This window comes from Silene latifolia, chromosome 4, assembly GCF_048544455.1.
Source record: "Silene latifolia isolate original U9 population chromosome 4, ASM4854445v1, whole genome shotgun sequence".
NCBI classification, from domain to species: domain Eukaryota; kingdom Viridiplantae; phylum Streptophyta; class Magnoliopsida; order Caryophyllales; family Caryophyllaceae; genus Silene; species Silene latifolia.
This window is the reverse complement of record NC_133529.1, coordinates 22,414,590-22,430,895: the sequence shown is the minus strand read 5'-3', so window position 1 is coordinate 22,430,895 and position 16,306 is coordinate 22,414,590. Positions and strand designations below refer to the sequence as shown.

Here is a 16,306-nt window from a genome sequence, read left to right as displayed (position 1 = left end):
ACACCACGCGGACATGTGAATATCCCTGGGGAATGAATCACAGGCTTGTTGAGTTCCATTTTAGGCCAAGACTTTCGGAATCTTTCTCCTATGACATCATATAAACTAGACAATCAATATGTACGAGTTTTTGTTATCAAACACCAATACAAAGAAGAAGAAGAAGAAGAAGAAGAAGAAGAAACATGAATACAAATCACATGAGCAATTTAACATAAAGGAAATTGGTTCTTATGGCTTTGACCCTGGGAAACCACTGGCAAACGCAACTCCGGTTCTTAATTTTAGTAGCCAAACATGTGCCCGAATATATTTGCAATTAAAGCAAGGATGATATATAAAGGCATAAAGCACAATGACGAGATCTAAGCTATAAATTAAAGAGTTAAGACACAAAACAAATGCTGAAACACACGAAAAATAATCAAGAATTTTTCCAAAACTTGTTAATTGAGAAAACACATTGAAACGGAATTTAAAAACTTCTACAACAGTATCTGAAATATCAGACTATATAGTCTTCAAAAAAAGCCATTTCGCTTTGGCTATTTCTCTCGACACGGTCGCTAGACTCCGTATAATAGATAAATAGTACAAATGCCAAAAGCGCCGGCTTATGCTCGCTGATAATGGTTTAGCTTGTAGAGCTGTACTTTCCCAGCAGCATTTCCGATAGCCATGAAACCACTGGCAGGGCTAAAATCAAGGCATCTCGGAACAGATAACGATCTGTTTGGAGGGGGCCAATTGGAAAAGACGGTAAATGACGGGATATGAACCAACTTCAAGCTGCTCTTGCCATTTCTTGAACAAATAGCTAATATCTGGGCATCATGGTTGAATTTCATTTCATGTACTTCAGTAGTTAAATTATCAATTTTCTTGATCGGTTTTCTATTGCCCCCCAAGAATTCATCCCTGTTATAAACATTAACAATTCCACTATCAGAGCCCGATGCAAATAGATTCCCGATTGGTGAAGTACATAAAGCAGTACCAACAAGGGATCCTTCATCTACGCCCTTATGGAAGCAAGTTCTTGTTCTTAAGTCCCAGTGATAGATCTGCCCATCACCCCCGGAACTCAGCAACTTCTGCCCATCAGCAGAAAAGGCTAGTGATCGAACGGTTCCGTTCATTTTAAGAGTGCCAATTAGTTCCTTTGTTTTTGAAGAGACTAACAAGATATAGCCTTCATTACCTACAAAAGCAATGGTACGAGAATCTGGAGAAACCTCGAAAAACTCCAAGCTCTTTTCTTCTCTTCCTGTCAAAGGTCCAATTTTATCAACACTTCCTTTTGATATGTCGACACTATAGAAGAACTTTCTTCTTCCGGACACAATGACTTGAGAACCATCAGGCAAAAATGAAGCGTTGAAAATAGGGCAATCTTCGAAAAAGATGGTATCCATCATTTTATTCCTTTTACCATCGATTTGGAAAAATCTCAACTTTTTATCATGTCCAGCAGTAAGAAGCAACTGATGATTTCTATGGAACTGGACAGAGTTTATTCGGGCATTTGACGGGTCTTCTGCATTAGCATCAACTAATCTCGAGTACTCAAGGATTCCAGGCAAAAGGTTCGCTCCTCTCTTCACCACAACATCTTCATTTGTTTGAAGAATGTCGTCAAAATCTCCTGATCTTCGATCCCCATTTGCAACCAACTCCCCATTTTCCACTTCAGAATCTGCATCAGAGTCATACTCTTTCTTACTCAAATCAAGCTGGGCCCACTTTGTCGCAGGGTTCAGCTTGGCATGCTGAGCCCTCAACCTTGCTACATAAGAAGAACCCGAAATAACACGCTCATCTTCTTCCTTCCTCAACTTCCTTAACCTATTAACATTCGATATATCAACAGTCGCTTCCTCTTCCTCATCATCCACCCAAACAGGCTTCCTAACCTTAACACCATCCTCATCATTAACCCCAACTACGTATCTAGCATCACCATCATCCTCATAAACAGACACATCCTTATTACCAGACCTGTCCATAACAAACAACGCAGAATCATCACCGCCATTAATTTCAACCTCATCATCATGGCCCCCTTTTCCAAATTCAACGGGCGAATGCAAAGAACCAAACAACAAGCTCCCTAATTGTTCCATTTCCAATTGTTCTTCTATTTTCATCGCCTCGACTTCCTCCTGACTCCTTTTCTTTTTCTTCTTACGGATTCCCCCCTCATCGACATTCAAATCCCCGTCTTCAACAATCTCCTCAACGTGATTAACCAATGTCGTCTCTTCTCCCTCATCATCCTTACTCTTACTCTTAGACTTTCTCTTAACTTTAGTCTTAACAACAACATTTTGTGAAATTAAACTCATCGTTTAACAACCTATTAAACTGCTACAACTCTCTTATCTGCAAATAAACAATTGCAAATTCTCAACAACACAACAAATACAACAGAATTTAAGCATAAAGCTTTAAGCTTTAACCACGACAAAGCAACAACTACAACGGTAAATAAACAAAACCCAAATCAAACCTTAAAAAATTCATAACAAAGATTGAATCTTTACGCTTTAAATAAGTGAAACGTGCAATCAAAAAGGTTACTAACAACAACGGGAAATTGGGGAAGATAAAATTAAACACACACACACACAAACGAGAGAGATTATAGAGATGAAGGAAATACCAAGTTTTGATGAATTAATGGAATGAATCTCGCAATCAAAAAGCTTTGATGATTAATTGGATAATTTGAGTTCAATTTTTCAAGGGTTTTGGTGGGTTTTGTGTAACAACTGATGGGAGAGAGGCGACGGAGTGTGGAAGAGGACTTTGGACAAAGGGCTCGGGTCAGTCACGTATACGGTATACTGCATACCGTTTATCTGGGTCGGGTAAAACAGGTTAGGTCAAATGGGTCGTGTCGGGTATTTGTCCGTGTCATATGTAAACGAGTCATGACTCAGTGACTCAACCCTTCGACCCAAATTCGACCCAATTTAGTCTCGTGTCTTGTTCATGTCGACTCACTTATATAAACGGATCATTAAGCCTCAACCCTAATATGTTAGTTTCGTGTCGGGTCGTGTTGATTTCCGTGCATTCAATATTTGGAAAGTGAAAATATGTTTATGTGATGGATGGTCAAGATATAATAGGATTAATTTGGTAAGTATGTCATTCGTGTCAGATTCGTGTGTGAGCTCATAGCTCAACCCAAATTTAACCCAATTAAATATTGTGTCGACTCACTTTACATAAATGGGTCAATAAACCTTAACCCAACCTGTAATTTCGTGTCGGATTTGTATCCTATTTTCATGTCATGTCATTATTTGTCAACTCTAATATTTATCGTGTTATTTTAAGTCAGCTCGTAATTATTTTTTTATCATTGATAGTGATCCCCCAAAATTATCTTAGCACGTTGTAATTGTTTTCATAACGAACATATCTATGTTATTTTTCGCTCCGTATTTTCTTCATTATCTTTCTCTCCATTACTTATTAATGGTTAGGATTTTGTTTAGGGTCAAAATTGAAGGATTCGGATGCATTCCACACATTTCATCTCCACCTCAATTTTTTCACCATCACAAGTAAATCTAGGCCGCCGATTTATTCTCGAAATTAAATCGCATCCAATGATAAGTAATGGAAAGGGATAGGTAATGGAGATGATCCATTGCCGTTATTTTTTATTGTGACTATTTTTTGTAAGGGTTATGCTCTTTCATAGACATAATGAAGAGTCTATTGATCCAAAATACTCAAGAGGGGGGGTGAATTGAGGATTTAAAACTTTTGAAAGCTTTTTCGATTATGCGTATGTAATTGATTATTTAAAGTTTATTGATAAAACTTTAACTAATCAACTAATGAATGTAAAACGAAATAAACAAACGAACAAAAGAGAGGAGACACACAGTTTTTGAAGTGGTTCAGTTTCATAAGTCGAAACCTACGTCCACTATTCTCGATTAATAAATTTAGTACCTTTCTACGGATTACAAATTTACTAACCCAACTCGTACAACTAACTCTAGCTGTAACTCAATGAGTACCGTTAAATACTCGAGTGACTAACTTACGCTAATAAGAAAGCACTAATGATTCTATTAAAAAGTTCACGTTAATGAACGAGTAAGAAATCAATTAAGCACTATTATCTTATAACGATAACAATAAGAACAAGTATACGAGTTTAAAACACACGACCTTTCAAAAATAACAAAAACGGTTTTCTGCTTTGAAAACACACGATTTGCTTTGTAAAAATAAGATCAATTTTTATGCTTAAGGTCTCTACTTTAAATGTTGTAAAGAGCAAAGTATTTATAGGAAGGAAAGACCAAGGCAATTCGGTTTATAGAAACCCTAATGGCCGAATAATAAGAGATATGTTAACAAATTATATCTTCTATTATTTCTTTCCTAAAAGCCTAAAAGATAATAAAGAATATTCCAAAAGATAGAATATAGACTATTCAAATATTATCTTTACTATAAATTCTAAGATATGATAAGATTTCCTATAACAAGAATATCTTTTATCATAAACAAATATATTAAGTAAGATATATAAGATATGTAAAGATATTATTATAGAATAAAATCTTTACCAAATACACCTTAGGTAACACGAGATGTCACGGCTCATAAGCCTCGTGACTCGTGCAAACCCTAGCTCAATTTATGGGTTAGAATTTAGGTTTTAAGAGAGGCTATGTTGAAACCCTAATTAGTAGCATGGTCCAACTCATAAGTTGACTCAAAACAACTACTAGTCAACGTTCAACATAAAACCGAACTCCGCACTAAACCGGGCTTTATTAAATAAATACTTTTATTAAAACATTTAAAATAAACTTTAAAACAATTTTCAAAACAATTTTGAAACATTATATGTCGTGTATAATAAACTCAGCATCTCAATGTTATAGTAGGAGAGCTATAACATTGAGTTCTTTTACTAGTAATGTTATAGCTACAAAGCTATAACTTTACCAATTCAAGAAACTCATTCTTGGTTATCATTACGAGATAATCACCTATACTATTCTAATCTTCAAGGAGATCTTCGAGTATAGGCTACGTCATCATCCAAGCTTCAATAATCTTTAGACGGACTTCGTCTTCACATAAATCTTGAATGAATCTTCACATCGTTTGATCTTAAATAAGGGCTTGACTATTGTATACTTCCATCACAATTTCCTTTGTTGCTTGTATTAAATAAGTTAAATCTAAAATACTTAGACAAACGATTACGCGCAACAAGTATATAAATTATAAAGCACCTTGACATCATCAAAACATAAACATATAAGCTATATGGTTCAACAAATTCTCCCTTTTTGATGATGGCAAGCCTCCTAATTTTGTGACTAAGTAAAGAGTTCCTCCTTAATACAATACCGTCATTTTAATAATAAAGATCAACGCAAGATCAAGACGATTAACATAAATCGAAACTTTAAGGACTTTAAGAGACAATTGGTCTTGACAAGGAGCAAGCTTAGGTAGATGCTTACCATAGACGTTCTTTCCCCCTCTTGACATCATCGAAAAGTCAAGAACAAAACTGAAATGACTAGAATAATATAAGACGAGACAAGAGATAAAACGTCATAAAGAACAAATTTAGCACGCATAACGATAAGCATCTAGAGGATTAATTATCATACAAACTTAAGAAAACATGTTTAAAGCCAATGGGCCGAATGAAACACATGTTTAAAGAAACACTTGGGCCATAATCCACAAGTGTATGCCAAAATGGGCCGAATTGTAAGTTTGCAAAACACACCATGAGAAAATGAAAAATAAAGCTAAAAATAGAAAGAGCTAATAATGGTAAGGTGAGGGTAGGTCAAATGTTGCGGGTCTTATATGGGTTCACGTAGTCGGGCCGAGTACGATGCTCCAAGGCATCAAGACGATCAAATGAGCTCCGCACAAGTTAGGACACACTTTGAAGACTTCGTTCAAAGTTGAGCACCTTCAAGGACAAAGCTTTAGTGACCTCCAATGTAAGCGATTGATCATTTGCCATAGCTTTTCCGTGCATAACCAACGCTCCACCTTGACTTGTGAGAAATGTGAGACGATCATCACGTTCTCTTTCTCTTTATCATCTCCACTCCGGCCTACCCAGATTCCGACGACATCCATTATTTAGGATTTATGGTGTCGGGCCTTACGTGTCCTTGATCTGCGGCGGTGGTGGCTCGGGTGATGTCGAGTGTACGGGTGGTGGTGGTCGTGAGAGTCAATCGGGTGGTCTTGTGGTCAACTTATATGGTTTCTACTTTGCTACCAAAGTAGATGATTATACTCAATTAGTCATTATAGTAATGGAGTTTCATTTAAGATAGAATTAATGGAGTTTATTTTTCGATTTTCTTAATTTTGTTTTGTAATAAAGATGGTACGGGAGGAAAATAAAGAAGTAAAAATGGAGTTTTTTTTTAAAAAAAAAGAATTTAAAATGAAACAAGGAAGATAAAGATGTAAATTTTATCTTCGTAAAATTCACGTGCAACCCTCGAACTTTGCCATTTTGCACATGGTACCCAACTTTTTAAGTTTGTGTACATTATACCCTCCATATTTGATTTTGATGCACAACATATCCTTTTGGTCGATGTAAAAAACCCAATTGCGCATAACTTCTCAGAATCGGCCAATTTTTTTCGTTAAATGCTTATCTCGTCATAATCTACAATTTGAGAAAACCAAATTGTTGACTGACATTTTATATGGTTTCTTTTAACGAAAATCTCAAATCAAGCATATCTTCCATCTTAAATTTCCGAATGACCATTTTTGTTTTATCGTTTTTATAGATCTCGAAAAGTTATTCAATTTGGAAAAAAAAAAAATTAGTCAACTCCGATTTATGATCTATAATTTATGCTCAATTGAAAATTTTAAAAACGATAAAAAGGGCACGTTGTGCTTGAAAATCAAATTTTAAGGATATCATGTGCACAAACTTAAAAAATTGGGAACCATATGAAAAATGGCAAAGTTCAAGGGCACCAGGTGAATTTTTCGTTTTATCTTTATAAGCTTTGAAAAAGGAAGATGTAACCGACAAGATGTGCAGGCAATATTGAAAATTGAAATGTAGACTGTTGGAGTCTTGTAGGCCAGTAGTGGTCATTTACACACTTATTTTATTCTTTTATGGCACTATGGAACGGTGTTATTCAGAAGAAACGTACCTATTATAGATTTAAAATGAATCCAGGACTCTTTTGAAACGTACCTACTAGGTAAAAGGATTAAACGAGGGTGCCGGGTATCCTACAACGGGACGGGAAAGGGTTTAGGGTTGGATTAGGAGGTCCGCTACCGCGGAGCCGTCTAATCCAACCCTAAACCCTTTCCTTTATTAACGGAACGGGGTTATTCAGAATAAATGTACCTACTATAGATTTAAAATGAATCTAGGACTCTTTTGAAACATACCTACTACGTAAAGGGATTAAATGAAGGGGGCGGGTATCCTAACGCGGGACGGGAAAGAGTTTAGGGTTGGATTAGGCGGCCGGTTACCGTGGAGCTCTAACTAATTAAAGTAGGCGTATGGGATCAAACGTTACCTCAGAGCCGCCTAATCCAACCCTAAATCCTTTCCCTTATTATTGGAACGGAAAACATAAACTGAGCCCTAAATGGGGAAGGGTGAACCCCATTCCGAGGGGAAAAGCGATTAAACGAGGGGGGGGGGTGACTGTCCTTAAATAGCTAACACGAGCCGCCTAATCTAACACTAAACCTTTTCCCTAATTATCGGAATGGCGTGGAAAGATAGGATGGACCCTTTATTCGAGGAGGAATGGGACCAAACGAGGGGGACCGATATCCTAAAGTAGGATGAAAAATTGTTTAGGGTAGGATGTGTAAAAAAAGAATAACGTTAGATTAAATTATTTTAATTCAACGATAACTTAAACATATCATGTGTGTGTAGACATTTAAAGGAGTGTATCTAACATGCCATAGATGAATATCTAGCAAGGTAAAGCAATGTATCAAGCTTGTCAAATAAATGAGTGTATCTAGCAAAGTAAAAAATGTGTATCGAGCTAGTAAGGTTAAAAGCCCGAGCTAAACCAACTTAGGTTATATGTAGTATTATTTTCGGTTAAGGTTTGAAATCGATCCTCACATTTGTAAAAGTATCCTGCTATGCCTCATAGAATTACTTGTCAGAAATAAGTTGTACCTCTGTGCATTATGTAACAACACTATGAGTCTCTAGTGTTGTGTCCTTGTGGGTATTCATTTATTGCCTTTGTCACGAATATCATACATTTTTATTTTGTTCGTGTCCTTGTAAACGGTTTCTGGTGCTAATACTATTGATATCAGTCATTATACCTTTTCTTTGTGGCTTTGGCCATTACCTTTGTTATAATCTTTAAGCTTTTTTCTTTAGTTTGACTGTTAAAACATTTTTCAACCATAGGTGAGTGGGGATGTGGTAGTGTAGACACCTCGTTTCTGCACCCCTCGCAAACCACCCGGTGATGATTGGGCCGCATGTTTGATACGCGGAACGATTAGTGACAGTTCGTAAGATTATCGTCAAGTGATTGCTCAAACATTAATGTCAACCTCTTAGTTGTCATCTACGTGCCGATACGGTCGTTTTGGCAGTAATTAGAGTACATTCGGAGTCCGGGTCAAAAACCGTCTCCATTTTCTGATAGCTGTTAAATCCCGAGTCAGAATGTTCTGGAATGTTCCGGATATTTCTAATCCATATTTCTCAAATTTTATCTTTTGGCAAATAATATCCCGTAATATTCAAAAGATAATCGAATTATTTCCGTCCTACCATAACTCAAACGCGGAAATCTTTCTTAAGCAGGAGGAAACCTCCTGGGAATAGACGCAAAGGCCAGTCTGCGCCTCTTCCAAGAGACGCAGTGGCTGCTGCGCCTCTTCCCAGGCCCTTCTTTGCATGATTTACGTATCTTTTTTATATCTTTCCGAGATTCACTTCCAAAGAGTCTCCGAAACCCTATTCCTTCACGTGATTAGTATAAATAGGAGCTTTCGTTCCTCATATTTCTCACGCGAGTGTCCGCCCTTCTCTTCTCCCTTTGCATTCTAGACTTCGTTCTTACTAATTGGCGCCTACGTGCTTGGACTTCCGACCACGTAAGCTCGGATCTTTCCGGGTACCAGCCTCTCCGTTGCATGACCGACCAATTTGACCACTACACTCAATCAATCTAATTAATCAAACTTGTTAAATCGTTTTCCTCTTACGAGGGCACTCTCTTTGCATTCGCGTCGAGCATTCACTAATCGATCTTCTTAGTTCTTCTCGTTTCGTCAACATGTAAGTCTGAGGGTGTATTAATCCTTATTTATTTATTGTATTTAATTATCGTATCATCATTGTAAGATTTATGTCGAAAACACCATTAAAATCGATTTCTAAAACCCTTTGTTAAAACCTGTTTTTGCGGATCTCCAGTAGACAGACGTCGAGAAAAGACGCAGCAACTGCTGCGCCTCTTCGAAGGAGCGCGGCACCTGCTGCGCCTCTTCGTGAGGCTGCCGCAGTTCCTGCTTCTTTTCTTCTTCCTCCGTCCTCTGTAATTCGTATCAAATTTATTTCTTTTGTTTTGTTCGTCATCAATTCATCATGTTTAGTTAATAATTCGTTTAGTTAGTTAGTTTAATTAATCATTCATTAACATCGACCCTTCACATAATTAATCTGTCTTATTTCCGTCTCATCCATGTTTTACTGTTTTATGACCTCAATCATATGTAAATAATTCATTAATCACTTTCATCCGAGTCTAAAATCGTAATCAATCCATTAATTTACCAATTAACATTAACGATTTGCAGTTCCGGCTTCACAGCCAGAACTCACCCTTGGAACAGACGCAGCGTCTGCTGCGCCTCTTCCAAAGGGCGCAGTGCCTGCTGCGCCTGTTCCAGGGTGAATTCTGTCCCTGAACTCCTTTTCTGCCTTGACCTCGTTTAATTAGCTACGTATTAACTAACTAATATTCGTATTATCACCTTCTGACTTGTTCGTATTTCTTTGTTTTATTCTTTTTATTCTTTTCTCAAATCATCCGTTTTAAAGGTATTTTCGACATAAATCGCCTGTTCCATTGTAATTAATGTAATGTCAATTATTGTAATTTTATTATTATATTTTGTATCATTTGTATGTTTTCACATGTAAATGAACATTAAATCCTACTTCGACCCAATTGTTTGCTAATTACATGTCAACCGACTTAGTCTAATTCTCACATGTTAGGATTAATCTATGGGTGTTGCATTGCATGCATATAGCCGACGGTATATCAAGTACGAATAACTTCCCTAATCATTAGTAGAGGCCGCTATCGAGGCGGGCGGGATTAGGTGTTCGATCAAAAGAGCTTCCTAATACGTACCCTCACCCCTTACTCCAGATCTCCGTGAGCACCCGTGTTCATTGACATCCACGAGAGTCATTCTAGACATAGAATGCTAAGGGTAACGATTGCTTAGTGTTCATGTCACTACTTTGTGTCTTGACATGACACGAGGTATTCGAACGGTTCCAATTTCCCATAAAAATTGGTGGCGACTCCTTACAAAATGCAAACGCTTGTTTTCGAGCCCCTTCACCAAGCGCCCCCGTGGGCGGCCCGCTGTCCACAGTTTGGCGACTCCGCTGGGGATTATACACTTACGTGTAGCTAGGGTGAAACTCGAACAAGGTTAGGGAATAATTTGTACAAGACAATTGTCGGTTTTCATAACTCGGTCTTCCTAGACCGTTTAATTCGGCCTTCCTAGGCCCAACCCAACCCATTCGACCAATCGTCCCGTCTAAACGGTCCTAATTCTTATTTGGGCCTAAGGATGGATAGCGGTTGACGTTATCCATACCATGATGCTTACTCTTGTTTGTATCAAGGGCCTTCACTACTTGAGGAAATGGACTAGGAATCGGCCTTACTCTTGTTTGGCACGAGCCTCTCCACAGACTTCGGGTTTGATGGTTCGGTATGGCAACCCACCCTTTAAACCAAAACCCTTCTAAATGCACTCAGCATCCCGTTATAATGCTTATATAAATGTGTAAACCTTATGTGGTCACCATTTCTAAACAAAACCATGACGAATTTTCAAAAATCAAAACCCGTTTTCAATCAAGAAATTTCGAAATAGGGCCTTTAATTAGCACAAAATCCGGTCAAAACTCTGTCCATTTGTCGTGTCAAAATTCGGGCCACAAGCCCATTTCAAACCTCACCTCGAGTCCACTCCTACAACTACACTACAGTTGATTAGGACACACATTTTCAAAGACCTTGTCTTTCTTCGAAACTCACTCAACACAAGTGGCACACACCCACTTCACGAGTCAAAACTTTTCCTCTTTTAGCAAGTGTGATAGAATGGTCGATCGTGTTTTGATTCGTCGCCGATCTCTTATCCAGTTTCCAAGATGCCTGGGTCAAGTGATGAAACGAACCTCCAACAAATTCAAGAAAGTAATGATCGAATCCTAGCCGCGATAGCCCAAATGCAAATCACTCAAGAACAAACCTATGACCGCCTTGAGCTTATCGAAGGCCGTATCTTTGATGTAGAGGGAAAGCTACCTCCCCCTAAAAGTGGAGTGCTACAATTCTCCGATGACGAGTCTAAAAATGAGAATCCTATCCTAGGAACAACCGCAGCTGAGAAAAGACTCCAATACCTAGAGGAGCAATTGATGTACCTTAAGGGGGATGACATTTACAGGGAGAACAATCGTAAGTATGAAGCCGTCAATTCCAAATTGCCCACTAACTTTAGCATGACGGATATCCCTAAGTTTAAAGGGCATGAGAACCCTTTGAACCACATCCGAGCTTTCAAGGACTACATGTCTATCAAAGGCATCAAACCCGAGATGTTCTTAAGGATCTTTCCTTCATCTCTTGACACCATCCCAAAGCAATGGTTCTACACTTTAGATCACAAAAAGGTCGCTACTTGGGAGGACGCCGCCATCGAGTTCTCAAAACAATATGCGGATAATGCTGAGATCCAAGTCAACATGCGCACTCTAGAGGTTCTTACCCAAAATGATAAGGAAGGATTCACCGACTTCCTAAGTAGGTGGAGGAAGACTAGTACTCAACTAGTTGAACGCCCGGATGAGGCCACTCTTGTGGAGAAGTTCGTGGACAATCTCAAGCCCATATATGCCAACCATTTGAGATATCAAAACATCAAGACCTTCAAGGACTTAACTGTACTAGGGACACGAATTGAAGATGATATCCGCAAAGGACTCTTGTCCAAAACGGTAGGTCGAGGATACCAAGGGTCCACGAGTCGTTCATACGGCTCTACTAGCAAGACCGACGAAGTTAACCTTCTCGAGCCATCCAAGAAAACTAGCCCACCAAGGAAGTTCACAAACCTTGGAGATACATACTCCAACGCTCTAAAAAGGCTAATGAAACAAGGCAAACTCCAACCCATTGGACCTACTCCCGAACCTGAAAGGAAGTCCAAATTCTGGGATGAAAATTCCTACTGTGAATACCATAGGGGCAAGGGGCATGACACAGAAAAATGCTACAAGTTGAAACACGTGCTACAAGATATGATTGAAGATGGTCGACTTCCAATTCCACCAGGAGGTAAGCCCAATAACACTCAGAATCCTCTTGGAGTTCTAGTGATTACAAGTGACGAATCTACCTTAGATTGCTCACATCTCATTTCTCCCACCGAAAATGAAATTCATGCAATTGAGAAAGAAAGACTCTACTCTACCATCTCCCCTACCATCTCCGACTTCATCGCATGGGCAAGGAGTGTAGATAGACAAGTGTGGGAACTAGAAAACATGGTAATGACCTTACGCGATCCCAAGGCAACGCCTAAAGAGCGCGTACCATTGACCTTCTCTCAAAATGCTACTATGCAAGAAGTAGTCGCCGTGGTTGATAAACTAGTTGATCAAATCATACAACTAGAAAGCGACATTATGAGGATGAAGGAACTAGCTGCAATTAATGGAGTTTGGGCCGATGACGACGAAGACGAATATCTCATTGAAAACTCTTTGGTAAAGGAAATAGTCCAAAATGGTGAAGACCAAGACGTGGATCACCTAACTCGTTCGGGTCGTCCATATCAAAGCACCACTCAAAACGGTCCAACCAACGTCATCACACCAAATGACAACGAAGACGACCCCACTGATCATTTGCTCAAGCAATTACAGAAAACCAAGGCTGATCTTTCAGTCTAGCAACTAGTGGCAAGCTCATTTCCGCATCGCCAAGCTTTACTGCAAGCTTTGGCCAAATTGAATGTAGCACATAACTCTACTCCTGAAGATGTAGTCAACTTGGTCTTCCAAGAATCACCCAAGCTAAGTAATCCTATTACTTTCTCAGATGAAGACTTGCCACCTTTTGGCGCTAGTCACAACCTTGCTCTATACATCACTGTCATCTGTCTAAAGAAAAATGTGCCAATGACCTTGGTAGATGATGGCTCCGCGGTCAACGTCATACCCCTCAAAACGGCATACAAACTAGGCATGAAAGAGTCGGACTGGACCCCTACAAATCAAGGTGTACGTGCATATGACGGTACACGACGAAAAGTGGTAGGACTTGTTAACCTAACCATAGCAACGGGACCAATCGAACGAAAGGTTAACTTCCAAATAGTGGACATCGAAGCTTCATTCAACATACTTCTGGGAAGGCCTTGGATTCACGCTTCCAAAGCGGTAACATCCACCCTTCATCAAAAGATCAAGATCCCACTAAATGGCAAAGTTGTGACGATCACTTCGTCACCCATCAAGGCCATAATCGAGAAGCAATCAAACAATCAAGTCCTTACGGATCCCGTATACGAACTTGGGGGCTTCCAAAGTGTAAATGTCATAGAAAGTGAGTTGGCACCCTTATACTATAATCCCTACTCTAACTTGGTGGTCAACCACATACTCAAAAATCAGGGATACTTCCCTGGAATGCCTTTGAACCCGGCTCGGAAGAACACCTTCGCGCCATACAAGAAAGGCAACTCATCGAGAATACCACTTGGACTAGGGTACAAACCCACAACAGAAGAAGTTCTCGAAATGCTTGCCCAAGTCCAAAATCGCAAGTATGTAGGAGTCCAAATGAGGCCATATCTCCCTACCTTGAATGGATACTTCGTTCAAGAAGGAAGTTCGGAACTCTTTCATGGATTTCCCGAACCTTGGCACTACCTCGAGAGGAAGTTAGCCGGAATCGAGATCTTTCACGATTGCTACTTCATCCCTCCAGAAACGGTTCCTACCGTCAAAACCCGTCAAGCACCTTGCTTAGACGAACAAGCTGTTAGCCTTTTGTTTGGAGAGGACCGATTTGTTAAGGCCGCGCAGGATGAGATCATTACTACGATACTTCAAGACGATCGCTTCAACCCCACCGCATTGATCACGTAAATCGACACAAAGCAAAGCAGAAGGATGGAGAAAATCAATCAAATGGACCGACAATCAAGGAAGACTCTTCAAACTCACCACTGGAGAAGGAGAGATGTTCAAAGAAGAACCCGAAGATGACGAGTTCGAATCGAATCGAGTCGGAGTCGGAGTCGAGTCAAAGTCTAGAGAAGTCATTAGAGAGTCTACTCCCGTCGTCATCCCCACTCCCTTCGTTTCTCCTAGCTTATTTTCAAGTAGCCACGAGTTCGGGAAATGCCCCACCATCGTCCCTTTACCGCCACCGACCATGGATCGGTTGGCTTTTTGTTTCAACTTTACTCAAATCTTAATATGAATAAATCAGGTTCTGCTTACTCTTTGCGTTATCTTGAGTGCAATTCTGTTTATGATGATACTGAGGATGACCAAGACCCAGACTTGACCGAAATACCTCCCTACGTAGCCAAAGAAATACTACAGGAAGGGGAAGGGGGACCAGTAATTGAGGACACCGAACCCATCAATGTAGGAACTGAACTAGAACCCAAAGAACTTAGGATAGGGACTACCTTGAGCTCTACCGAACGGGCCGATTTCATAGACCTCCTGAATGAATTCAAAGACGTTTTCGCTTGGTCCTACAAAGACATGCCAGGATCGACAGGGATATCGCCGAACATAGGATTCCGATTAAACCAGGTTTCAAACCCGTGAAATAGAAGCTTCGACGAATGAGAACAGAGTGGGCTCTAAAGATTAAGGAAGAAGTTGACAAACAATTCAAAGCCGGGTTCATCAAAGTTTCCGAGTATTCGACCGAGTAGCCAACATAGTACCCGTACCCAAAAAGGATGGGAGAATCCGAGTTTGTGTTGACTTTAGGGACTTGAACAAAGCAAGCCCAAAAGATGACTTCCTCTACCTCACATCGACATATTAGTAGACAATCTCAGACCACGCATTACTATCCTTCATGGATGGATATGCGGGTTATAACCAAATCAAAATGGCCATGGAAGACATGCATAAGACCGCGTTCGTCACCCAATGGGGAACCTATTGCTATACAGTAATGCCGTTCGGATTGATCAACGCCGGAGCTACATACCAACGCACCGCAACTACACTCCTACATGACATGATGCATAAAGAAGTCGAGGTATATGTAGATGACATGATCGTCAAATCCAAGGAAAGAGAGGGACATATTGCGAACCTTCGCAAGTTCTTCGCAAGGCTACGGAAGTACAACATGAGACTCAACCCTCAAAAGTGCACATTCGGGGTGACATCTGGCAAACTCCTAGGATACGTCGTTAGCCAACGAGGCATAGAAATAGATCCTTCCAAAATCAAAGCTCGATCGAAATGCCACAACCTCAAACAAAAAAGGAAGTCGTGGATTCCCGGAAAAGTGCAATACATAAGTCGATTCATATCGAAACTTACGATGATTTGCGAGCCTATCTTCAAGAAACTCAAGAAAACAGACCACACCATGTGGGACGATGATTGTCAAAAGGCGTTCGACAGAATCAAGGAGATATTGGCTAAACCACCAGTGCTCATGCCACCACAACAAGATCAACCTCTTGGTTTGTATCTCACGGTAACCGAAACCGCCATGGGCGCCATGTTAGCTCAAACCGTAGGAAGTGAAGAAATGGCTATTTACTACCTAAGTAAGAAGTTCTTGGAATACGAGTGCAAATACTCACAACTCGAAAAGACATGCCTCGCTCTTGTGTGGGCAACGAAGAAGCTACGTCACTACATGCTTAGCTACTCCGTCAAGATATTCTCCAAAATGGATCCAGTCAAATACCTCTTCGAGAAACCCGTCCTCAACGGACG

General features: G+C 39.8%; 1 protein-coding gene across 1 annotated transcript; it reads right to left on the bottom strand.

Moving 5' to 3' along the window:
* Positions 1-421: 421 nt before the first annotated feature.
* LOC141653238 (U3 small nucleolar RNA-associated protein 18 homolog) lies at positions 422-2,826 on the bottom strand. The gene is made up of 2 exons (XM_074460941.1): positions 2,663-2,826; positions 422-2,382 (listed from the first exon to the last, which is right to left on the bottom strand). Exon 2 carries the CDS (start codon positions 2,343-2,345, stop codon positions 615-617), a length of 1,731 nt encoding a protein of 576 aa, XP_074317042.1. The 5' UTR covers positions 2,346-2,382; positions 2,663-2,826; the 3' UTR covers positions 422-614.
* Positions 2,827-16,306: the final 13,480 nt, after the last annotated feature.

What these genes read in the sequence shown, in the direction of transcription:
- LOC141653238 (XM_074460941.1), bottom strand. Translation starts at nt 2,345, where the DNA reads ATGAGTTTAATTTCACAAAATGTTGTTGTTAAGACTAAAGTTAAGAGA.